Raw genomic sequence first — 26,901 nt, 5'->3', positions numbered from 1 at the left:
ATGTATATAATATAGCTATATAATATATATAGAGAGAGAGAATATATATATATATTTTTTTTAAATAAAGGATATATATAATATATATATATATATATATATATATATATATTAAAAAAAGAAATAAATATTGTATATATATATATATATATTCTATTTTATGTTTATAGTCCAGTGTTTCCCAACCAGGGTGCCTCCAGCCGTTGCAAAACTACAATGCCCTGCAGGCCCGGACAGCCAACGGCTGTCCGGGCCTGCTGGGCATTGTAGTTTTGTAACGGCTGGAGGCACCCTGGTTGGGAAACACTACATTTAAAATTTTACTAACCATGGATGTAGTTTCCTTGAATGGGAAATCCTGGCTCTTTAAGGGAATGCAAAATGTCTGCGATCCTTTCTGTCCAACTTGTTTCCTTGATCTCTGACTTTAGAGATTTGAATAGGAAGAGATGGGTGCAGTCACTTAGCGGCTCACATGTAACTTAAAGGGGTACTCCAGAGGAAGAATTTTTTTTTTTTTAAATATACTGGTGTGAAAAAGTTGTACAGATTTCTAAATAACTTTTTTATTAAAATGTTTTAATCCTTCCGGTACTTATCAGCTGCTGTATGCTCCAGAGGAAGTTGTGTAGTTCTTTCCAGTCTGACCACAGTGCTCTCTGCTGACACCTCTGTCCCTGTCAGGAACTGTCCGGAGCAGGAGAGGTTCGCTATGGGGATTTGATTATGTTCTGCACAGTTCCTGACAGGGACAGAGGTATCAGCAGAGAGCACTGTGGTCAGACTGGAAAGAACTAAACAACTTCCTCTGGAGCATACAGCAGCTGATAAGTACTGGAAGGATTAAGATTTTTAAATAGAAGTAATTTACAAATCTGTTTAACTTTCTGGCACTTGTAGATTTGGAAAATACAGCCGTAGGATTAAATACTAATGCGCACATTGGGGAAACAGCGTGGTCTATGCATTAGGTTTACATTCCATACAATTATTATTTGCTTTGTCTGCAGGCAATACAGCATGCTACTGATGAAAAATTACAAGAGAAAGCCTGGGGAGCAGTGGTCCCGTTAGTTGGAAAACTAAAAAAGTTTTATGAATTTTCTCAAAGATTAGGTAAGTTTTGTCTGTTTAATGCTTCAAAGCAATCCTTGCTCAGCTACTCAGCTCAGTGACTCCACCAGCAGAATAGTGAGTACAGCTCTGGAGTATAATACGGGATATAACTCGGGATCAGTACAGGATAAGTAATGTAATGTAATGTATGTACACAGTGACCTCACCAGCAGAATAGTGAGTACAGCTCTGGAGTATAATACAGGATATAACTCAGGATCAGTACAGGATAAGTAATGTAATGTATGTACACAGTGACCTCACCAGCAGAATAGTGAGTACAGCTCTGGAGTATAATACAGGATATAATTCAGGATCAGTACAGGAGAAGTAATGTAATGTATGTACACGGTGACCCCACCAGCAGAATAGTGAGTACAGCTCTGGAGTATAATACAGGATATAACTCCGGGTCAGTACAGGAGAAGTAATGTAATGTATGCACACAGTGACCTCACCAGCAGAATAGTGAGTACAGCTCTAGAGTATTATACAGTATAATTTAGGATCAGCACAGGATAAAGGGCATTTATGTTTTGGCTGAATGTATCTCTTTCTTTATTGTGATTCGCTGTCACTAATGTGACTTGGACATTTGCATAGTTTCAGTATTTTTTTCTGTATTTAGAAGCGGCATTGCGTGGGCTCCTCGGGGCACTCACTAGTACTCCCTACTCCCCAACACAGCACCTAGAGCGAGAGCAGGCTCTTGCCAAACAGTTTGCCGAAATCCTTCACTTTACTCTCCGTTTTGATGAGCTTAAGGTAAAGTAATCTGATGTTTAATATTTTAAGTTCAGCAGGTGCATCTATTGGGGTACTGGAATGGGATGCTTAACGTACAAAATTGCTTTTTTTAATTTAATTTAATTTAAAATATAGCCAGTAGTATAAAAGCCAAACGAATCCTTCCCTCCGTACAGGAACACTATTCCCACCCACTGTACAAACCCCTAGTATATGTTATTAAGCATAATACTTAGCATGGGTCACAATATAAAAAGCACATAACAGCTTTCACCAGACATGGAGACATAGAATGCACACAGGAGGGATGTTTAGGGGCCGCCAAACTCCACATGTATTGCAACCATACATTAGGTTTATCAGAAGTCAGTAGGTTGGCCTTCCAAAGGTCCCTGTTGGCTGCTGTGACTCAGGCTGGCTGAACTAGCAGAGTGCCAATTTGATAGTTAAATGCAATAGCATTAAATTGTATATTCCCTAGGGGGCAAATAACAGAGAACTTGCCCCCTAGACATATCTTTGCTGGGCCCTTTTACACAGCTCTGCTGCACTCGCATACACATACATTTCCTCTACACTCGCATACACATAGTTTTCCTCTACACTCGGATACACATAATTTTCCTCTACACTTAGATGCACATAATTTTCCTCTACACTCGGATACACATAATTTTCCTCTACACTCGGATACACATAATTTTCCTCTACACTCGGATACACATAATTTTCCTCTACACTCGCATACACATAATTTTCCTCTACACTTGGATGCACATAATTTTCCTCTACACTCGCATACACATAATTTTCCTCTACACTCGCATACACATAATTTTCCTCTACACTCGCATACACATCATTTTCCTCTACACTCGCATACACATCATTTTCCTCTACACTTGCATACACATAATTTTCCTCTACACTCGCATACACATAATTTTCCTCTACACTCGCATACACATAATTTTCCTCTACACTCGGATACACATAAATTTCCACTACACTCGCATACACATACGTTTCCACTACACTCGCATACACATACGTTTCCACTACACTCGCATACACATACATTTCCACTACACTCGCATACACATATGTTTCCTCTACACTCGCATACACATAATTTTCCTCTACACTCGCATACACATAATTTTCCTCTACACTCGCATACACATAATTTTCCTCTACACTCGCATATACATACAGCTATCCTGCACTCGTAAACACACACAGCTCTGCTGCACCTACATACACACATTGATTTTAATAAGTCCTTTAGTACCTTGTACGTGGATGTTGCTATGTAGCTCCTCCCAGAAATGTAACTGATTACAGGCATCCATCATATGGATCAGAGCTGGGTAGGAGGAGGAAGGAGAGGACTGTAAAGACGTGGATGGCTGCACCTTTCTGTTTGGGCACATGGCTTTATCAGACCTTTGCTTTATGTGGTTAAATGAAGGGTAACTATACAATACAGATTTTTGTGCAAATAATAGATCCTCGTAAGACTAAGTCAGTGTAAAAACCAAAAAGTTAGGTGATTTAAAAATAAATGAATAAAAAAAAAAAAAAAAAAAAATATATATATATATATATATATATAAACGGTGTATATATATATATATATATATATATATATATATATATATATGTATATATATATGTGTGTGTGTGTGTGTTAAAAGTCCCAAAACATAGAATAATTAACACAACATACGGCATTTGGTATCATCATGATACAATGAATTTTGTTTTCCTCTCCAGATGACAAATCCTGCTATACAGAATGATTTCAGCTATTACAGAAGAACCTTGAGCCGTATGAGGATTAACAATGTCCCAGTAAGAAATTTTTGAGTTCATAAAGTATATATGTATTTTTTTTGTACATTTTAGTGCATTATTATTTTATAGCCATGTAGCTGTATGGAGAAATATTATGGCACCCGTAGAGCCCCTTAGCATATCGCCATTTGTTGACACCACTGTTGGATTCCAAACTTTAATTTCCATGGAAAAAAAAAATATGTTGCCTATATCCCTGCAGTGTGCCTATGCCAGACATGGCTGTATACGATGTAAATTTTGGAGGTCAAACTCCATGCAGTTCACTGAATAGGAGGGGGCATTCCCTTGCTTGCCCTCACATCTCATGTAGGAACTTCCTCCCTCATGCACACAGTTTTTAATTAACGTATGTTACAAATCTATATATAATGGTATTATTTACATCAGTGTTTTCCAAACAGTTTGCCTCCGACGGTTTCAAAACTACAACTCTCAGCATGCCCGGACAGCCAAAGGCTGTCCGGGCATGCTGGGAGTTGTAGTTTTGCAACTGCTGTTTGGAAAACACTGATCTACATTAGATCTGTGTTGATCTGTTTTTTTCCTAATTGCAGCAGGACCACGTATTTGCCGCCATTACCTAAATATTGGCAAAATAAGTTCTATGTGTCATTTGCGACATGAAATTAGCTTAACATAGCTCTTTGTTTAGCCAATTACATGTTATTTTGTTTTATTATATAGTATTATTGCAATAGTAATTATTTTTATTACATTTCATATTTAGTTTTTTTTATTTTATTTACAATGTTAATATGTTTTTTTGGAAGCCATTCAGAATCCTGACAAAACCCCATATGTGAATATAGACTAAATATTGCCGAAATTCCAACCGGCATAAGGTTCCGATAACCGCCCCGTTTTCCCCCTTTGTTGTTTCTTGTATATTTCTGGCTTTTCCTCTTTATTAGTGATTCGATGTGTAAACATTATTCTTCTTCATGTGACAGATGGCTCCGACAATGACCTTTCACCCCCCCCCCCTCCCCCCCCCAGCGAGCGGCGCTGTCTGATGTAACCGCTTGTTATTCATTGCTCGGTAGTGAATTATAAATGTGCGGCCCTCACCTCTATATATGTTGGTGTAGGAGGATGAAGATCTGTGTATACAGCAGGTGGGATCCGCTCACGATGTCTCTATTTATAGGCAGAGGGAGAAAACGAAGTAAATAATGAACTGGCCAATAGAATGTCGCTATTCTACGCCGAGGCCACGCCAATGCTGAAAACCTTAAGTGACGCCACAACAAAGTTTGTATCAGAGGTAACGGAGCGCTGAAATATCAATGGGTACCACTGCGGGGCCCCTTTATAGTGCCCTCCACTCAGTAATGGTGCCCCTTATAGTGTACCCCACTCAGTAATTGTGCCCCTTATAGTGTACCCCACTCAGTAATGGTGCCCCTTATAGTGTACCCCACTCAGTAATTGTGCCCCTTATAGTGTACCCCACTCAGTAATGGTGCCCCTTATAGTGTACCCCACTCAGTAATTGTGCCCCTTATAGTGTACCCCACTCAGTAATGGTGCCCCTTATAGTGTACCCCACTCAGTAATGGTGCCCCTTATAGTGTACCCCACTCAGTAATGGTGCCCCTTATAGTGTACCCCACTCAGTAATTGTGCCCCTTATAGTGTACCCCACTCAGTAATTGTGCCCCTTATAGTGTACCCCACTCAGTAATGGTGCCCCTTATAGTGTACCCCACTCAGTAATGGTGCCCCTTATAGTGTACCCCACTCAGTAATGGTGCCCCTTATAGTGTACCCCACTCAGTAATGGTGCCCCTTATAGTGTACCCCACTCAGTAATGGTGCCCCTTATAGTGTACCCCACTCAGTAATGGTGCCCCTTATAGTGTACCCCACTCAGTAATGGTGCCCCTTATAGTGTACCCCACTCAGTAATGGTGCCCCTTATAGTGTACCCCACTCAGTAATGGTGCCCCTTATAGTGTACCCCACTCAGTAATGGTGCCCCTTATAGTGTACCCCACTCAGTAACGGTGCCCCTTATAGTGTACCCCACTCAGTAACGGTGCCCCTTATAGTGTACCCCACTCAGTAACGGTGCCCCTTATAGTGTACCCCACTCAGTAACGGTGCCCCTTATAGTGTACCCCACTCAGTAACGGTGCCCCTTATAGTGTACCCCATTCAGTAATGGTGCCCCTTATAGTGTACCCCACTCAGTAATGGTGCCCCTTAAAGTGCCATCCCTTAGAGCTCCCCACTCATGGTGTCCCTTGTAGTGCTCCCACTTAGTAATAGTGCCCCTTACAGTGCGTCCTACTTAGTAATAGTGCCCCCTATAGAGCCCCCACTTTTTAGTGGTGTCCATATACTGTCCCCCTACTCAGTAATGGTGCCCCTTAGAGTGCCATCACTAAGTATTGGTGTTCTCTGCTCCCTACTGGCACCCCTTATTATTTCTAGTTAAAACCCCCTGTAAATACCTTTTTTCCTCTATCTTCGGTAGCTCAGTATGGAGCAGTGGGCGTGGCCCTGGCAGGCGCAACGTCATCTGATGCCTGCCAGGGCCGGCTTCTGCCCTTCTTCCTGTACAGGAGCGTGCATACAGGCTGAGTACAGGTCAGGGAGGTCAGTTTCTGAGTCTCCTCCTCTCTGTTTGGCTTTACACGTGCCATACAGAGGAGAGGAACGTTGTAGGACTGAGCTGCCGTGCCCTGCAGGTATACGCGCACAGCACCATCGCTCCCGCCTGTCAATCAGGGAGCTGCGCTGAGTATGCGATTTCGGACTCAACAACCAGGCCGGCACGAGTCCGAAATAACTGAAAAAGCTGGCGGACAGGGGCTCCTAGGGAGACCCCTAGTGGCCAAACCTTCAAAACGAAAATACATATGAAAGGAAACATTTTTTTTTTTTTTTATAGAATCCAATTACAAAGTTAATCTTATATATATATTAAACTATAAAATAAATATATATATATATATATATATATATATATATATATATATAAAAACTTTTGATGAGAGGTACTCTTTCACTAGTCCAGATCAGGAAACCTCATCCCCTTCCACCTTTATAACATGCGTGTGCACTAATAGGGAATGAGGATAGATGTTTTACAGTCATCAGATTTTGTTAGTTTTTACACTAACTTTGTCTTTATTTCTTTTATTTTTTTTCTCATTTACTTCCCTTCTTATCCCGTCCTTATAGAACAAGAACTTACCTATAGAAAATACCACTGATTGTCTAAGCACCATGGCCAGTGTGTGTCGGGTAATGCTGGAAACACCGTAAGTTCCTAGTTTTTTCATCATCTACTTAAAGGGGTATTCCATCAACTGTCTCCAGAAAGTTAAACAGATTTGTAAATTACTTCTATTAAAAAAAATGTAATCCTTCCAGTACTTATCAGCTACTGAAGTTGAGTTGTTTGTTCTTTCCAGTCTGACCACAGTGCTCTCTGCTGACACCTTTGTCTGTTTCAGGAACTGTCCAGAGCAGGAGAGGTTTGCTATGGCGATTTGCTTCTACTCTGGACAGTTCCTGACATGGACAGAGGTGTCAGCAGAGAGTGCTGTGGTCAGACAGAAAGGAAATTCAAAAAGAAAAGAACTTCCTGTGGAGAATACAGCAGCTGATAAGTACTGGAAGGATTAAAGGGGTATTTCGGTAAAAAAAAAACACGCTGACACTTCTGTCTGTCTCAGGAACTGTCCAGAGTAGGAGCAAATCCCCATAAGAAAACCTCTCCTGCACTGGATAGTTCCTGACACAGACAGAGGTGGCAGCAGAGAGCACTGTGGTCAGACTGAAAGAACAACTCAAATTCAGCAGCTAATAAGTGCTGGAAGGATTATTTTTTTTCAATAGAAGTAATTTACAAATCTGTTTAACTTTCTGGAGCCAGTTAACATGAAATACCCCATTAATATTTTTGTATCACATTAGGTTCAAAAAATTATTTATCTTAGGGATGTCCTGATACTGGTATTAGTGCCGATACCAGACATTTGCATGAATACTTGTACTAATGTCCCCAATGCCCATCCTGATACTTGCAGAGCATGAAATAAAATCCCACTTACCTTCCTTTCGCTCCCAGACTGAGGTCTTTTCGTCATTCGCTCCGTTACCCAGAGTGGTGCAGACCTGCCGTGCGATGACCTCATTTCATTGCGTGGCAGGTCCTGTAACCCTCTGGCTTGCAGAAGAAGGTCCTGCACCACCAACACAGTGAAGGATGAGAGGGGATTTTCATTATATTCTTTTGGAGGGGCTTTATTGGGGCAAACTACTTAATGGGGCACCTACCTAATAGGATGTTCCATACCTACCTGACTGCTAGTGGCTTCTACCTTATAGAGGGGATCCCTACTTACTTATTGGGGGCTTCTAACTAATAGGGGGATTCCCACCTTACCAGGGGTTGGTACCAATATGGGAGGATTACCAACCTTCTGGGGGCTTCTGGCTAATTTCGGGCGGGTCCCTTTTTAACTGCTGGGGGCTTCTACCAAATAGAAGGGATTCCCTACCTACCTACTGGGTGCTTCTACCTAATAGGAGGGAATTCCCTACCTACTGGGGGGCATACATTAATTATCAGTGTCAATGAGGGCCTGATCGACTTTTTCCTACCTACTTACTGGGTGCTTCAACCTAATAGGGGGGAATCCCTACCTACAAGGGGCTTCTACCTCATAGGGAGGATTCCCTTCCTACCTATCTTCTGCGGACTGCTACCTTATAGGAGGATTTACTACTTATTGGGGGGGCTTCTACCTAAAAGGGAAGTTGGAGTTTCAATAATTGGTATTGGTAAATGGCTTTTAAAAAAAGTATTGATACTAGTACTTGGTTTAAAAAAAACTTTTTTTTGGGACATCCCTCATTTATTTGCAAGGTATCATGATGGGGCAGAGCTGTAAAGCAGGGAAGTGATTCGGAGCAAAAACAGTAGCCTATGGCTTTGTTCAAATGTCTGTTGTAGATGTTGTGTGATAGTGCTGTACTCTGTGACAGATCCCAACCTGACAGACCCCTCACAGTCCTCGGGCAGGAGATCATGTGGCGTCCCAGCGGTCGCCCTGCCCCACAAACCTGCCCCCCCCCCCCCCCCCCCGATAACCTATTTAACCCATTTTGCTATTTCCTATGATGCCAAGAACCTATAACGGTGGCTCGGTGGTTAGCGCTGGGGTCCTGGGTTCAAGTCCCAAGAGTTTGCATGTTCTTCCTGTGTTTGCGTGGGTTTCCCCTCACACTTTTATATACTGATAGGTTTAGATTGTGGGCCCCAATGGGGGCAGGGACCAATTTGAGTTTACTGCGCTGCAGAATTTGTGTGTACTATACAAATAGTTGCTATTATTTTTATTATTGTTGTGTACAGAGCATTTTGCAAACTTACACTTAAAGGGGTACTCCCGTGGAAAACTTTTTTTTTTTTTTTAAATCAACTGGTGCCAGAAAGTTAAACAGATTTGTAAATCACTTCTATTAAAAAAAATCTTAATCCTTCCAGTACTTTTTAGGGGCTGTATATTAAAGAAAAATCCAAAAAAGAAATTCCTTTCCTCTGATGTCATGACCACAGTGCTCTCTGCTGACCTCTGCTGTCCATTTTAGGAACTGTCCAGAGCAGGAGAAAATCCCCATAGCAAACATATGCTGCTCTGGACAGTTCCTAAAATGGACAGCAGAGGTCAGCAGAGAGCACTGTGGTCATCATGACATCAGAGGAAATGAATTTCTTTTTTGGATTTCTCTTTAATGTACAGCCCCTAAAAAGTACTGGAAGGATTAAGATTTTTTTTTTTAATAGAAGTGATTTACAAATCTGTTTAACTTTCTGGCACCAGTTGATTAAAAAAAAAAAAAAAGTTTTCAATTTCACTTGCGGAACTGTCCGCCGCTGAAATTCCGCAGTGTGAACGGGTCTCGCGGAAGACCCATTCACACTGATGCAAACGTTTACTGTGCGGAATTGCACAGTGTGAACATACCCTAAATCTCCCCCAATGTCCGAAAAAAGTTATATGGAGCCGCCGTTACCTGGTGTCCAAAGGAGCAGTTGACCCTGGCACAGGTAGGGGGCGCTACCAGACACCTGTCAGTGCATACAGGTCAGTAATACAGGTAAAGACTACAGAACATGTAATACCTCCCTGTACTGTAGGGGGCGCTACCAGACACCAGTCAGTGCATACACTTCAGTAATACAGGTAAATAGTACAGAACCTGTAATACCTCCCTGTACTGTAGGGGGCGCTACAAGACACCAGTCAGTGCATACATTTCAGTAATACAGGTAGAGAGTACAGAACATGTAATACCTCCCTGTACTGTAGGGGGCGCTATCAGACACCAGTCAGTGCATGCACTTCAGTAATACAGGTAAAGAGTACAGAACATGTAATACCTCCCTGTACTGTAGGGGGCGCTATCAGACACCAGTCAGTGCATATACTTCAGTAATACAGGTAAAGAGTACAGAACATGTAATACCTCCCTGTACTGTAGGTGGCGCTACCAGACACCAGTCAATGCATACGCTTCAGTAATACAGGTAAAGAGTACAGAACATGTAATACCTCCCTGTACTGTAGGGGGCGCTATCAGACACCAGTCAGTGCATATACTTCAGTAATACAGGTAAAGAGTACAGAACATGTAATACCTCCCTGTACTGTAGGTGGCGCTACCAGACACCAGTCAATGCATACGCTTCAGTAATACAGGTAAAGAGTACAGAACATGTAATACCTCCCTGTACTGTAGGAGGCGCTACCAGACACCAGTCAGTGCATATACTTCAGTAATACAGGTAAAGAGTACAGAACATGTAATAACTCCCTGTACTGTAGGGGGCGCTACCAGACACCAGTCAGTGCATACACTTCAGTAATACAAGGGTTTTACCAGTGAATGCCCATTCTGATTGGTCAGATCTTCCGGCCATTGACACGTATTACAGATCTGGACTGTCTGTACATTGTATGGTGAGTCTGGCTTCAAGTTACAATGGTCCAGGAATGACTGATAATATTGTAAGTTGAGGGATCACTGTAGATAAATATCTCGGTGAAGATTTTACTTTGTGTATTTAATTTTTTTTGTATCATTGTATTTTTCTCACTACAGGGAATACAGGAGTCGGTTTACAAACGAAGAGACCGTGTCGTTTTGTCTGAGAGTGATGGTGGGAGTCATCATCCTGTACGACCATGTGCATCCCGTGGGAGCCTTCGCCAAAATGTCAAAGATTGATGTACGTTTGTTCTCCTTGAATATTAAAGAGCGGACGGGCATCTCCAGCGTCGGGAGGCGCATTAGCACCACAGCTCCGCGCGCTCTCTTCCATTAGCACAACACACACAGTCAGCAGGAAAGTTCTCAGAGACCCGCCGGTGTCAGGAGACCTGATCAGACATGACAGATTGAGCTGGCACGGCGGGCACTCAGATCGGGGTCACCCCACCGCCATTATCACCGCGGCTCGTGAGGCCTTTTCAGAAATGCTGATCTGAGATTCAAAGTTTGATAAGAAGAAAGCCAAGACAGCACATTTTATTTTTTTTGAATTTTTTATTTTTTAGGTGTGATGAAAGCTTTTTTTTTTTCGAGGACAGCTTAAGCTGTCCTCGAAAAAAAAAAAAGCTTTCATCACACCTTCAGTCCTTACATCAGATTATGTACAAGCCCTAAACTCCTCACCCCTGCGTCATCTCCTCCCAGGATGCTTTAATTAAAGGGGTACTCCGGTGGGGAAAATTTTTTTTTTAAATCAACTGGTGCCAGAAAGTTAAATAGATTTGTAAATTACTTCTATTAAAAAATCTTAATCCTTCCAGTACTTATTTGCTGCTGAATACTACAGAGGAAATTATTTTCTTTTTAGAACACAGTGCTCTCTGCTGACATTACGAGCACTGTGCTCTCTGCTGACATCTCTGTCCATTTTAGGAACTGTCCAGAGTAGGAGAAAAAAAAAACCATAGCAAACATATGCTGCTCTGGACAGTTCCTAAAATGGACAGAGATGTCAGCATAGAGCACTGTGCTCGTGATGTCTGCAGAGAGCTCTGTGTTCCAGTTCTTATTAGCTGCTGAATACTACAGAGCAAATCCTTTTCTTTTTGGAACACAGTGCTCTCTTCTGACATTACAAGCACTGTGCTCTCTGATGACATGTCTGTCCATTTTAAGAACTGTCCTCAGTAGGAGAAAAAACCCCATAGCAAACATATACTGCTATGGACAGTTCCTAAAATGGACAGAGATGTCAGCAGAGAGCACTGTGCTCATGATGCCAGCAGAGAGCTCTGTGTTCCAAAAAGAAAAGAATTTCCTCTGTAGTATTCAGCAGCTAATTAGAACTGGAAGGATTAAGATTTTTTTAATAGAAGTCATTTACAAATATTTTTAACTTTCTGGCACCAGTTGATAAAAAAAAAAATAAAGTTTTCCACCGGAGTACCCCTTTAAAAAAAATCTTTACCCTTTCAGTACTTATCAGCTGCTGTATACTACAGAGAAAATTCTTTTATTTTGGAATTTCTTTTTTGTCTTGTCCACAGTGCTCTCTGCTGACACCTGATGCCCGTATCAGGAACTGTCCAGAGCAGGAGAAAAATCCCCGTTGCAAACCTATGCTGCTCTGGACAGTTCCTGACACGGACAGAGGTGTCAGCAGAGAGCACTGTGGACAAGACAAAAAAGAAATTCAAAAATAAAAGAATTTCCTCTGTAGCATACATCTACTAATAAGTACTGAAAGGATTAAGATTTTTAAATAGAAGTCATTTACAAATCTGCTTAACTTTCTGGCACCAGTTGATTTATAAAAAAAAAAAAAAAAATGTTTTCCACTGGAGTACCCCTTTAAAGGGGCAATAAAGCGTCTCCAGTTGTTATGCAGGCTATTATAGGCCAGTGGTCTTCAAACTGTGAACCTCCAGCTGTTGCAAAACTACAACTCCCAGCATGCCCGGACAGCCGACGGCTGTCCGGGCATGCTGGGAGCTGTAGTTTTGCAACAGCTGGAGGTCCACTGTTAAAAGATCACTGATATAGACTCTTGCTCCTTGGGGCGGACTGTAGTCTTACTCAGTTCTATGTCTAATAGTGTGGGGTGGGGGGATGTTCTAATATTTTCTGCCCTCCTGTATTAAAAGGGAACTCCGGTGGGAAGAAAAAAAAATCTAATGAACTGGTGCAATAAAGGTGCGTTCACACGGCCGTCTGTCCCCGTTTTTTTTTTATCCCTGTTCCGGTTCCGTTCTTGCAGGCTGTAAACGGATTAAAAACGGTTTTAAAAAAATCCCATTCATGTCAATGGGATTTTTTTTTACAATCCATTTAGATCCATTTGTACCAGTCTGCGCTCATTTCCGTTTTTTTTTTTTTCACGGCAGAAAAAACGGCACATGCAGTATTTTTTCTTCCATCTAAAAAATAAAATAAAAAAAAACAAAGAAAAAAACGGATACAGTAAATTTAACATTGAAGTCTATGGAAAACGGATGAGCCTTTAATGTCATCCGTTTTTTTGATCCGTTTTTACTTCTGAGCATGCTCAGAACAAAAAAAAAATTGTTTTGTTTATTAACTGAACAATAACGGATACAAACGGACAACATCTGTTTGAATCCGTTATTGTCCGTTGTTTTTTTTAATTTTTTTTTTTTTTTTTTTTTACGGGAACGGGATTGGTCAAGAAGGCCATGTGAACGCAGCCTTAAACAGATTTGTAAATCACTTCTATTTAAAAATCTTAACCTTTCCAGTACTTATCAGTTGCTGTATAATACAGATATACTCCAGAGAAATTTGTGAAGTTCTTTTCTGTCTGACCACAGTGCTCTCTGCTGACACCTCTGTCCGTGTCAGACACTGTCCAGATTAGAATCATATGCCCATAGAAAACCTCTCCTGCTCTGGACAGTCCCTGACACGGACAGAGGTGTCAGCAGAGAGCACTGTGGTCAGACAGAAAGGAAATTCACAAATTTCTCTGTTTTATACAGCAGTTAATAAGTACCGGAAGGATTAATATTTTTTTTTAATAGAAGTAATTTACAGATCAGTTTAACTTTCAGGCATCAGTTTCTACTTGTTTCCACCGGAGTTCCCCTTTAAGTGGTTTGTCGCATATCTCCATTGCTGAGAAGTTTAGGAAACATTTACATATAAGGATGTGACCATTGCCAATAGAGAGGCCATTTGTCATGAAATCCTTGACCTCTAATCTTAATGAAATGACTCTGCACATACTGTCCCCATCTATACAGCAAAGCTAATCTCATAGGTAAAGTAGCTGCAGTATACAGATAGAGCTGTAAAAAGGGGGGTGGTCTGAGAGCTAACAGGAGGGATCTGATAGGGGATCAGATCATCCTGTAGTTCACAGGATGTCAGCTGACACGGGATTGGCTGCTTCCTCTGACAAATTGAGCACTGTGATTTTCTGTGTCTCAGACTGGTGATCACATGACCTAGTTACAGTAATAAGAGCGGCAGTAAGACAAGTGATGGTAAGTGTGCACTATATGGGCAAAGCAAGCAAACCTGGAGTGCATCTTTAAATTCTGCAGTACCCAACATAACCTATGGACAGGAGTGGGGCTGTTTCAAGGGGGAAAACCCTACCTAAGTCTTTATATTGACCTTCTCAGTCAAGTCTTCCAGCAATAGGGAGGAGATTACAACTTAATGAAGGGTAGTCACCCAACTCTCCCAGACCCCTGAATGACAATACGCCTAGTTATGTGGCCCTATACCCTTTTGGTCTGTTATATCTGTGTAATATGTCATTCCGTAGTCTGGGAAAGTTGGGTTGGGTTCGTAGTATTAGTAAGTTACTAACTCAGTTGTTCTTCTATTTCAGATGAAAGGCTGCATTAAGGTTCTCAAAGAACAGCCCCCCAACAGTGTAGAAGGTCTTCTCAACGCTCTCAGGTACGCCATTCCCACCGTCTACAAGGAGTCAGGATCTGGTCACTGACTTTCTTAGCGGAGCCCTCGGCCTTCATGCATGGGCGTCTGTAAAAGGAGAGTCCCGGCCGTAATATATGGCCGCCCGTGAGTTATAGGGGCCAGCGGCCTGTGACGTCTCATTTCCTAGACTTCTGGGGGAGTCTCCACGGCCTCCTCGCTGTCTCTTTTTCCCAAGACCACCTCCCGCTCTTGATGTGAAGCATCTGCTTTACTGGAGGCCTGAGAGGTAATGGAGCATGATTCCATAGCGTGGAGAACGGTCCGTGCGCAAAAGTTTATTTACGGCCTCGTCGCTGGCCTTTGATGCGGTTGTTAAGGTGGAACCATCACGTTTTATAAGGCATTGCAGTTTCTTAAAGTATTTATTTAGACATTTTTTCAAAGAACAAAAAAATAAATAAATAAATACAGTACAACACCAGCACAGAGCTCCTCAAAGCATCACAACCATGAGAGGCAGGAAAGAGACTATAAACACATGGAAGACCGGTCAATCATGAAGCCCAGCGCTAGGCAGCACAGTAACACAGCACACGGACACACACACTCACAGACACACACCACACGGACACACACATCACACATAACACAATAACACACCACACTCACACATAACACAATAACACTCACACACACCACACTCACACATAACACACTCACATCCACACAACACACACCACACTCACATCCACACACCACACTTACTCACACACACCACACTCACACATAACACACCCAGAAAAGCCTTTTTCCTGTACCGTAGCCTACCACAGTTTTTGGTCCGGGTAAAAAAACTGTATTAAACTGTATGGAAGTCGATGGGATCCGTAGAAAACCGTATGTGTGTACGGTTCCATCCAGTTCTCACCATACGGTTTTTGACTTTGCACAGTTTTTTTTTTCTTGGAATTTCAATCAAACAAGTGAAACTTTATTCATAATCGAGTGAAAAGTTAAAAAGTATACGTTTTTTTCTTTAAAAAACGGATGCAACCGGACATCATTTTTCAAACCGTGCACGGGTTAAAATTTGTACACACGTTTTGATACAGTTTAGTCAGGTTTTGAGGAATCCGTTTTTTCCATTATCCTATAATACAGGATATAACTCAGGGTCAGTACAGGATAAGTAATGTAATGTATGTACACAGTGACCTCACCAGCAGAATAGTGAGTACAGCTATGGAGTATAATACAGGATATAACTCAGGGTCAGTACAGGATGAGTAAAGTAATGTATGTACACAGTGACCTCACCAGCAGACTAGTGAGTTCAGCTCTGGAGTATAATACAGGATATAACTCAGGGTCAGTACAGGATAAGTAATGTAATGTATGTACACAGTGACCTCACCAGCAGAATAGTGAGTTAAGCTCTGGAGTATAATACAGGATATAACTCAGGGTCAGTACAGGATAAGTAATGTAATGTATGTACACAGTGACCCCACCAGCAGAATAGTGAGTACAGCTCTGGAGTATAATACAGGATATAACTCAGGATCAGTACAGGATAAGTAATGTAATGTATGTACACAGTGACCTCACCAGCAGAATAGTGAGTACAGCTCTGGAGTATAATACAGGATATAACTCAGGATCAGTACAGGATAAGTAATGTAATATATGTACACAGTGACCTCACCAGCAGAATAGTGAGTACAGCTCTGGAGTATAATACAGGATATAACTCAGAGTCAGTACAGGATAAGTAATGTAATGTATGTACACAGTGACCTCACCAGCAGAATACTGAGTTCAGCTCTGGAGTATAATACAGGATATAACTCAGGGTCAGTACAGGATAAGTAATGTAATGTATGTACAGAGTGACCTCACCAGCAGAATAGTGAGTACAGCTCTGGGGTATAATACAGGATATAACTCAGGATCAGTACAGGATAAGTAATGTAATGTATGTACACAGTGACCCCACCAGCAGAATAGTGAGTACAGCTCTGGAGTATAATACAGGATATAACTCAGGATCAGTTCAGGATAAGTAATGTAATGTATGTACACAGTGACCTCACCAGCAGAATAGTGAGTACAGCTCTGGAGTATAATACAGGATATAACTCAGGAACAGTACAGGATAAGTAATGTAATGTATGTACACAGTGACCTCACCAGCAGAATAGTGAGTACAGCTCTGGAGTATAATACAGGATATAACTCAGGATCAGTACAGGATAAGTAATGTATGTACACAGTGACCTCACCAGCAGAATAGTGAGTACAGCTCTGGAGTATAATACAGGATATAACTCAGGATCAGTACAGGATAAGTAATGTAATGTATGTACACCGTGACCTCACCAGCAGAATAGTGAGTACAGCTCTGGAGTATAATACAGGATATAACTCAGGATCAGTACAGGATAAGTAATGTAATTTATGTACACAGTGACCTCACCAGCAGAATAGTGAGTACAGCTCTGGAGTATAATACAGGATATAACTCAGGATCAGTACAGGATAAGTAATGTAATGTATGTACACAGTGACCTCACCAGCAGAATAGTGAGTACAGCTCTGTAGTATAATACAGGATATAACTCAGGATCAGTACAGGATAAGTAATGTAATGTATGTACACAGTGACCTCACCAGCAGAATAGTGAGTACAGCTCTGGAGTATAATACAGGATATAACTCAGGATCAGTACAGGATAAGTAATGTAATGTATGTACACAGTGACCTCACCAGCAGAATAGTGAGTACAGCTCTGGAGTATAATACAGGATATAACTCAGGATCAGTACAGGATAAGTAATGTAATGTATGTACACAGTGACCTCACCAGCAGAATAGTGAGCACAGCTCTGGAGTATAATACAGGATATAACTCAGGATCAGCACAGGATAAGTAATGTAATGTATGTACACAGTGACCCCACCAGCAGAATAGTGAGTGCAGCTCTGGAATATAATACAGGATATAACTCAGGATCAGTACAGGATAAGTAATGTAATGTATGTACACAGTGACCTCACCAGCAGAATAGTGAGCACAGCTCTGGAGTATAATACAGGATATAACTCGGGATCAGTACAGGATAAGTAATGTAATGTATGTACACAGTGACCCCACCAGCAGAATAGTGAGTGCAGCTCTGGAATATAATACAGGATATAACTCAGGATCAGTACAGGATAAGTAATGTAATGTATGTACACAGTGACCTCACCAGCAGAATAGTGAGTGCAGCTCTGAAGTATAATACAGGATATAACTCAGGATCAGTACAGGATAAGTAATGTAATGTATGTACACAGTGACCTCACCAGCAGAATAGTGAGTACAGCTCTGGAGTATAATACAGGATATAACTCAGGATCAGTACAGGATAAGTAATGTAATGTATGTACACAGTGACCTCACCAGCAGAATAGTGAGTGCAGCTCTGGAGTATAATACAGGATATAACTCAGGATCAGTACAGGATAAGTAATGTAATGTATGTACACAGTGACCCCACCAGCAGAATAGTGAGTGCAGCTCTGGAATATAATACAGGATATAACTCAGGATCAGTACAGGATAAGTAATGTAATGTATGTACACAGTGACCTCACCAGCAGAATAGTGAGTGCAGCTCTGAATGTAATTCAGGATAAGTAATGTATATACACATTAGAGGTCTCTTCAGGCCCCTGTATTCTCACCGTTGTCCTCTCTTTTCCCAGGTACACAACAAAACATTTGAATGATGAAACTACCTCGAAGCAAATCAAGGCAATGCTGCAATAACAGAGGCGTCGGTGCATATCTGCTGTGGACACGAGACAGTATTCTGCAATGACTGAGATGTACGGGATTTTAGTGATTGCAATGACCATTTCTGTCCAGCTTCCCTCTTATGATTTTCTTCCCTCCGGATCTCTCTCACTTGCCCTTTTCCTTCTTTTTTTTTTTTTTCTTTCCTTTTTTTTAACCGTGTTCTTGTTCTTAAATAAGCTCTGACGTCTGTTTATTTTTTGTGCCAAAATCTGTGGGATTCAGACCTGGGAAGGTAGTGTGTTAAAAAAAAAAATTAAAAAAAAAATTTAAAAAAATGTTTTTTCAAAATGGCCGTTTCAGTGGCAGCTATTTATGCATTGCGTTAGAATTTTATTTTTATTTTTTCCTTCCAAGTTGGGGAGGGAGAAATTCTGTGACTTGAACTAAATATTTTTAGACTTTATTTTATTTTATTTTTTTCCCCCCATCAGAAAATAACCTAATATTTAATATTGCTTAAACTGCATGGCGGAACTGCCTATTTCTGCTGTCGAAAACAAAAACTTAACAAAAAAAAAAAAAAACTATATGTGAAAAAAAAAACAACCAGAATTTGTTTCTATTGCAGCTTTTTTTTTTTCCATGTGCAGCCAAGAAAAGAAATGAGCAGAGATGTTTAAATTAATTGTTGTAAAAAAAATAAAATAAAAAAATATTGGTACCCAGCACAATGATTTTTTGGAATTAGAAAAAAAAAAAAAAAAAATACAAAAGAAAATGTTTTTAGGTTGCATTTTGACTCATTTTTGTAAGGATGTATGTTGTATGTTTAATCTTTTGATGACTAACCTAACATAATGTGATGTGTGCGTAACAGAATTACGTATGCATGTTTATGTCCAATGGATGGCTGTTAAATAATAAAAGTTAGCTTTCATTTTTCTAATGCGTGCCTCTGATTCCTGCCGTCATTTGATGCGCCTTGCGTTGTTTTTACGCCATTGTTTTATTTTTTTGGGACTATAAAGGTTGGAATTAGAGATGAGCGAACTTACAGTAAATTCGATTCGTCACGAACTTCTCGGCTCAGCAGTTGATGGCTTTTTCTGCATAAATTAGTTCAGCTTTCAGGTGCTCCGGTGGGCTGGAAAAGGTGGATACAGTCCTAGGAGACTCTTTCCTAGGAATGTATCCACCTTTTCCAGCCCACCGGAAAGCTGAACTAATTTACGCAGGATAAGTCATCAACTGCCGAGCCGAGAAGTTCGTGACGAATCGAATTTACTGTAAGTTCGCTCATCTCTACTTGGAAACTCTGTGCAAAAATTAGTGCAGCCGACCCCCACCGGATGAGTCGGCACTAGGACGTTGCCGGTCCCGACTGTAGACTAGCGACTTAGGCCGGGTCGCTAGTGTTGCTAATTTGAGCCTATGTTGCTACGGTAATTTGGGTCTGCATTTTATAGAATGGAGTCAGACACTCCCTCCCGCCCCGTTTTCGTAAATGGGTGCACATCATGTACATTCATGGCGTATTCACCGCTCCCCCAGGATCATTGGGGGAGATTTATTAAAACCTGTGCAGAGGAAGAGTGGTGCAGTTGCCCATAGCAACCAATCAGATCGCTTCTTTCATTTTCCACAGGCCTCTAAAGAGGCCTGTGGAAAATGAAAGAAGCGATCTGATTGGTTGCTATGGGCAACTGCACCACTCTTCCTCTGCACAGGTGAGGCCTGTGGAAAATGAAAGAAGCGATCTGATTGGTTGCTATGGGCAACTGCACCACTCTTCCTCTGCACAGGTGAGGCCTGTGGAAAATGAAAGAAGCAATCTGATTGGTTGCTATGGGAAACTGGACCACTCTTCCTCTGCACAGGTTTTGATAAATTTCCCCAATTGTCTTTTAGGAAAATGGGAGGTTTTCCATCCGCTTATTGTGCAGCGGCTGTCCCCTTTGAATTTAAAGGGGTACTCCGGTGGAAAACTTTTTTTTTTTTTTTCCTTTTTAAATCAACTGGTGCCAGAAAGTTAAACAGATTTGTAAATTACTTCTATTAAAAAAAATCTTAATCCTTTCAGTACTTTTTAGCAGCTGTATGCTACAGAGGAAATGTAGCAGGAGAATATCCCCATAGCAAACCTATGCTACTCTGGACAGTTCCTGACACGGACAGAGGTGTCAGCAGAGAGCACTGTGGACAAGACAGTAAGTAAATTTGCCTCTTCTTGATGTTCCTGCTCCTTTCCTCCCTTGGTTGGCAGCTTGTTGTCTGGGTTACAGACCACTGCTTCAATCTAGAACAGATGGTCAGGTTGATATATAAATATAATTGAAAAGTATTTAACTTCACTAGTTAAGATGGAAAATCCCCTTCAATTGATCAGGACATGGGGGGGGGGGGGGGAGGTATTCATTATTGTGTTTACCCCATTCTTCTCACGTATTTTTGTCAAAAATATTTTGTCGCCACCTGATTTATGCGACCTACATATGCGACTTTTGCTTCTAGCCATTTTCAACGTTTCTCTTACCTAAGCGACTTTTCAAGTCCTTTCCTGCAGTGGTTACTAATTCATCAACTGAGAATTCATCAACTGTGGCGCAAATTTGGGCGCAATAACCCTTCAAAAGTCGCAATTCGCCACCAATAAAAAAAAAAAGTAACACACAGAAATGACATTGCACACCACAAAGTTAATTTTATAATATCTAAGCAAAACGTAACCTCCTCCAACAAGCTGACCATGCAAAATACCCATAAATGATACCCAATATTCTAAAAAATGATATTGAAATATTAAAATATATATTAATATATAATTCAGAATATATAATTAGAGATGAGCGAACTTACAGTAAATTCAATTCGTCACGAACTTCTCAGCTCGGCAGTTGATGACTTTTCCTGCATAAATTAGTTCAACTTTCCGGTGCTCCCGTGGGCTGGAAAAGGTGGATACAGTCCTAGGAGACTCTTTCCTAGGACTGTATCCACCTTTTCCAGCCCACTGGAGCACCTGAAGGCTGAACTAATTTACGCAGGATAAGTCATCAACTGCCGAGCTGAGAAGTTCGTGACGAATCGAAATTTACTGTAAGTTCGCTCATCTCTATATATAGTATAAAACAAAAATATAAAATAAAAAAATATATAAAATAATTAAATCTCCACTTATACTAGAAATAGAACCCTCAGAGGAACCCTCAGCTGACATGTTGACTAGCTCTAATTATATTTCAACTTTAAGAAAACCTTTTAAAAGAGTCCAACATAATAAAATAATTACTTATACACAAAACTAAGCAGATCAGAACTCGAAACCCATTACTTAAAGGAAAACTGCAGCGGTATGACACTTATCCCCCTATACACAGGATAGGGGATAAGTGTTTGATTGCGGGGGTTCCGACCGCTGGGAACCCCTGCGATCTCCCTAACGGGGTGCCACCTAGAGGTCGACGGTGACGCCCCGTCTCCTCCTCGTCCCCATACAGTTCTATGGGGGAGGCACGAACGCTGCCTCCCCGTCTCTCCCATAGAGATGTATGGAGGAGGCGTCCCGGCCGCAACGTCATGCTGCGGGAGAGCCGCGGCCCCGTGCAGGAGATCACAGGGGGTCCCAGCGGTCCTGTGGATAGGGGATAAGTGTTAATCACCATGTAGATGTCCTTAAAAGCACTTCCAAACACTTACTGGAGAGTATGTGGCGTTGTCCGCTTGTCTGAGGTAAATGGCAGCAGTTCCCGGTAAAAATCGCTATAATTTCTTAGTATTTGTACGTGCGCCAAAGTTATGAAAGGACGTGCGACAAATCGTGAATTTACTCTCTAGTGTTGCCAGTTTTCTTTTATTTTTTTTTTACTATTATTTACTACTACTATTATTAATTATTATTTTTTATTATTATTATTATTATTTATTATTATTATAATGTATAGATTTCCATGCATTTCTGCCGGGGCATGTGAAACTCAGCCCTTGTGATTATTATGGCTATGACTGATGATCCGGGGCCAATAGCAGCCCTTCTCTCTTTTGATGGCCTGATCACTATTAAGGCTGTCCGGGCATGCTGGGAGTTGTAGTTTTGTACACTGGTTGGGAAATGACATAGAGATATGACTTAGAGGTAAGATACATCCATTGGTCCTGAAACACAGAGGATGGTGCGTCATCTCAGGAGAGAGGGAGGAGTTAGGGAGCTGCTGGGACAACACCACACTGACAATGAAAGGACTACAGAACTTTCTGTAAGGGAAGAGGGAGAAGTCGGGGAGTTGCTGAGACAACACACTGACAATGAGAGAACTACACAACTTTCTGTCAAGGGAGAGGAAGGAGCCAGGGAGCTGTCAGACAACACCACACTGACAATAAGATAACTACACAACTTCCTGTCAGGGGAGAGGAAGGAGCCAGGGAGCTGTCAGACAACAACACACTGACAATGAGAGGACTACACAACTTCCTGTCAGGGGAGAGGAAGGAGCCAGGGAGCTGTCAGACAACAACACACTGACAATGAGAGGACTACACAACTTCCTGTCAGGGGAGAGGAAGGAGCCAGGGAGCTGTCAGACAACACTATACTGGCAATGAGAGGACTACACAACTTCCTCTCTAGGCGAAATAATATAAAAACATGCTGAAGCCAGTACAATTAGCGATAACACTATAATAGTAAGTTGGATATCTTCAGGTTATATATTTTTTTTAAATATAATTTTTTCTGATAGCGGAATACCCCTTTAAACAACTGTGCGTCGATATAGACGTTTCCATACAAGAGTAGCCTGGTTGGTATAAAGATATTCTATGTTACAAGTCTCACCCATAATAGTAGATTGATGCAAAACTACAACTCCCAGCATGCCCGGACAGCCGTTGGCTGTCTGGGCATGCTGGAAGTTGTAGTTTTGTAACATCTGGAGGGCCACAGTTTGTGACCACTGTTCTATTTTGCTTCTTGATCATCGAAATAAGTAAAAAGCGGGAATCAGCGCTCCGGGGGGTCAGAATAGAAGAGATTTATCCAAACCTGTGCAGAGGAAGACTGGTACCGTTACCCGTAGCAACCAATCAGATCTCTACTTTCACTTTCTGAAAAATGAAAGTAGGGATCTGGTTGCTATGGGCAACTGCACTGCTCTTCCTCTACACGGGTTTTGATAAATCTCATGTCTTTTTATGGTTGCCCTTATGTGACTCCAATGTTGTGTGAATATGTCGGCCGGTTTGGAAGCACGTGACCGCCTGGTGTCCTGTGCCGCCTATACGTCCAGGCTATGTATGGTCACAGCGAGGAGTCAGGCTATGTACAGGCAGGAATGTAGACGTAACACTTGGCTGCGATGCGAGAGGCTCCTCTCAGACAGCTGCAGACTCCTCAGTGGCCCCATATTGTGTCCTCCCCGGGGCGAGAGAAACGCAGCAATGTGCAAGACGGGACGCACCGCGCTGGGATAAAACCTCTCTACAGGGCCATGACAGGACAGGAGATCCCACTGATGTAGCGGTGCTGAGTTTGTGATTTGGCGAAACTTGTGATGATGTCACCTATTGCATTAATAGTAATAGTGACACTTTGAGCTCTGCTACATCTGTTACATATATACTGAAAAGCTGGGGTTCCCCCTTATAGTCACTATCATCGATCATCAGGCCCAGTGCAAGGATTTTTGCCACCCTAGGCAAAAACTAATTTTACCTCCCCTTGACTCTACCCATTGGCTCCGCCCTTTGACACACCCCACCTTACTACTTGGGTGACACAATGTAACAAACCTCCTCCTCAACTAATCTCCTTACTACTGGGATGACACACTGTAACAAACCTCCTCCTCATCTAATCTCCTTACTACTGGGGTGACACACTGTAACAAACCACCTCCTCATGTAATCACCTTACTACTGGGGTGACACACTGTAACAAACCTCATGTAATCTCCTCACTACTGGGGTGACACATTGTAACAAACCACCTCCTCATGTAATCTCCTTACTACTGGGGTGACACACTGTAACAAACCACCTCCTCATGTAATCACCTTACTACTGCGGTGACACACTGTAACAAACCCCCTCCTCATGTAATCTCCTTACTACTGGGGTGACACACTGTAACAACCTCCTCCTCATGTAATCTCCTTACTACTGGGGTGACACACTGTAACAAACCTCCTCCTCATGTAATCTCCTTATTACTGGGGCGACACACTGTAACAAACCTCCTCCTCATGTAATCTCCTTACTACTGGGGTGACACACTGTAACAAACCTCATGTAATCTCCTTACTACTGGGGTGACACACTGTAACAAACCACCTCCTCATGTAATCTCCTTACTACTGGGGTGACACACTGTAACAAACCACCTCCTCATGTAAGCACCTTACTACTGGGGTGACACACTGTAACAAACCCCCTCCTCATGTAATCTCCTTACTACTGGGGTGACACACTGTAACAAACCTCCTCCTCATGTAATCTCCTTACTACTGGGGTGACACACTGTAACAAACCCCCTCCTCATGTAATCACCTTACTACTGGGGTGACACACTGTAACAAACCCCCTCCTCATGTAATCTCCTTACTACTGGGGTGACACACTGTAACAACCTCCTCCTCATGTAATCTCCTTACTACTGGAGTGACACACTGTAACAAACCTCCTCCTCATGTAATCTCCTTACTACTGGGGTGACACACTGTAACAAACCCCCTCCTCATGTAATCACCTTACTACTGGGGTGACACACTGTAACAAACCTCCTCCTCATGTAATCTCCTCACTACTGGGGTTGACACACTGTAACAAACCTCCTCCTCATGTAATCTCCTTACTACTGGGGTGACACACTGTAACAAACCTCCTCCTCATGTAATCTCCTTACTACTGGGATGACACACTGTAACAAACCTCCTTCTCATGTAATCTCCTTACTACTGGGGTGACACACTGTAACAAACCTCCTCCTCATGTAATCTCCTTACTACTGGGATGACACACTGTAACAAACCTCCTTCTCATGTAATCTCCTTACTACTGGGGTGACACACTGTAACAAACCTCCTCCTCATGTAATCTCCTTACTACTGGGGTGACACACTGTAACAAACCTCCTTCTCATGTAATCTCCTTACTACTGGGGTGACACACTATAACAAACCTCCTCCTCCTCATTTAATCTCCTTACTACTGGGGTGACACACATCAGAGGGGGGTTATGGTGGTGGTGCTGCTGGTTGAGTGAGTGGTTTTGATGCTCGCTGTCTTAATTTTCTTCTGGGGGGCAGAGCGGTGCCCCCATCAAGAGTGCGCTCTAGGCGGCTGCCTGTTTTGCCTATAGGCAGAGCCAGCCCTGCCTATCATCACACACTATTGCAGTGGTCTCCAACCTGCGGACCTCCAGATGTTGCAAAAGTACAACTCCCACTACAACTCAACATCTGGAGGTCTTCAGGTTGAAGACCACTGCTCTATTGTATAAAAGTTCCATTTTTAGTCCCTACAGACTTTTTTAGGATGACTTGTAGAGCCCCGTATTACCCTGGCACTGGCATCTGGGCACAGCTGGCATTCTTCGCTGCATACATTTATTTCAGGCTCGGGCGAATATGTAAATCGGCAGCTGCTTTCTGGATATTAATCATAGATCTAATAATAAATTCTGAGATGTAAAAATGCCTGGAAAAGAAAAAGCGCCAGGGTGGTAAATAACACCTGCAGAACATGTGGCGCATCCACCTGTAACGGGAAGACGAGATCTAACACTGAGGTCTGAAGAGCGACAAAGTGAGGCCTCAGCTGTGTGTGGGAAATGTGCAATGCATTCGGAAAGTGTTCAGACCCTTTATGCTCCATTCAGCTTTACCTTAACCCTGACCAGTCTCATTGTCCCCACAGCATGATGCCCCCCACCATGATCACTGTAGGGATGGTATTGGGCAGGTGATGGGCAGGTGATGGGCAGCGCCTGGTTTCCCCCAAACGTGATGCTGCCCCCACCATGATCACTGTAGGGATGGTATTGGGCAGGTGATGGGCAGTGCCTGGTTTCCTCCAGACATGATGCTGCCCCCACCATGATCACTGTAAGGATGGTATTGGGCAGGTGATGGGCAGTGCCTGGTTTCCTCCAGACATGATGATGCCCCCCACCATGATCACTGTAGGGATGGTATTGGGCAGGTGATGGGCAGTACCTGGTTTCCCCCAGACATGATGCTGCCCCCACCATGATCACTGTAGGGATGGTATTGGGCAGGTGATGGGCAGTACCTGGTTTCCCCCAGACATGATGCTGCCCCCACCATGATCACTGTAGGGATGGTATTGGGCAGGTGATGGGCAGTGCCTGGTTTCCTCCAGACATGATGCTGCCCCCACCATGATCACTGTAGGGATGGTATTGGGCAGGTGATGGGCAGTACCTGGTTTCCTCCAGACATGATGCTGCCCCCACCATGAT

General features: G+C 42.3%; 1 protein-coding gene and 1 long non-coding RNA gene across 9 annotated transcripts in view; one reads left to right on the top strand and one right to left on the bottom strand.

Moving 5' to 3' along the window:
* The window catches only part of CYRIB (CYFIP related Rac1 interactor B), a 168,183-nt gene extending 148,812 nt beyond the window's left edge, over positions 1 to 19,371 (top strand). For all 8 annotated transcript variants that reach the window (XM_056522752.1, XM_056522751.1, XM_056522755.1 and 5 more), the window contains 8 exons: positions 1,011 to 1,116; positions 1,745 to 1,881; positions 3,640 to 3,717; positions 4,871 to 4,987; positions 6,913 to 6,992; positions 10,846 to 10,972; positions 14,591 to 14,661; positions 18,392 to 19,371. In XM_056522752.1, the coding sequence (XP_056378727.1) occupies positions 1,011 to 1,116; positions 1,745 to 1,881; positions 3,640 to 3,717; positions 4,871 to 4,987; positions 6,913 to 6,992; positions 10,846 to 10,972; positions 14,591 to 14,661; positions 18,392 to 18,455 (780 nt within the window). In that variant the 3' untranslated portion in view covers positions 18,456 to 19,371. The remainder of the gene's footprint in view (positions 1 to 1,010; positions 1,117 to 1,744; positions 1,882 to 3,639; positions 3,718 to 4,870; positions 4,988 to 6,912; positions 6,993 to 10,845; positions 10,973 to 14,590; positions 14,662 to 18,391) is intronic.
* A 1,585-nt stretch (positions 19,372 to 20,956) lies between these two features.
* Positions 20,957 to 26,901, bottom strand: part of LOC130272771 (uncharacterized) — a 12,262-nt gene continuing 6,317 nt past the window's right edge. Inside the window, exon 3 of the long non-coding RNA XR_008843734.1 lies at positions 20,957 to 21,049. This is a non-coding gene — a long non-coding RNA (uncharacterized LOC130272771). The remainder of the gene's footprint in view (positions 21,050 to 26,901) is intronic.

The sequence above is a fragment of the Hyla sarda genome, chromosome 5 (genome assembly GCF_029499605.1).
Source record: "Hyla sarda isolate aHylSar1 chromosome 5, aHylSar1.hap1, whole genome shotgun sequence".
NCBI classification, from domain to species: Eukaryota; Metazoa; Chordata; class Amphibia; order Anura; family Hylidae; genus Hyla; species Hyla sarda.
This window is presented reverse-complemented; position numbering and strand designations above follow the sequence as displayed.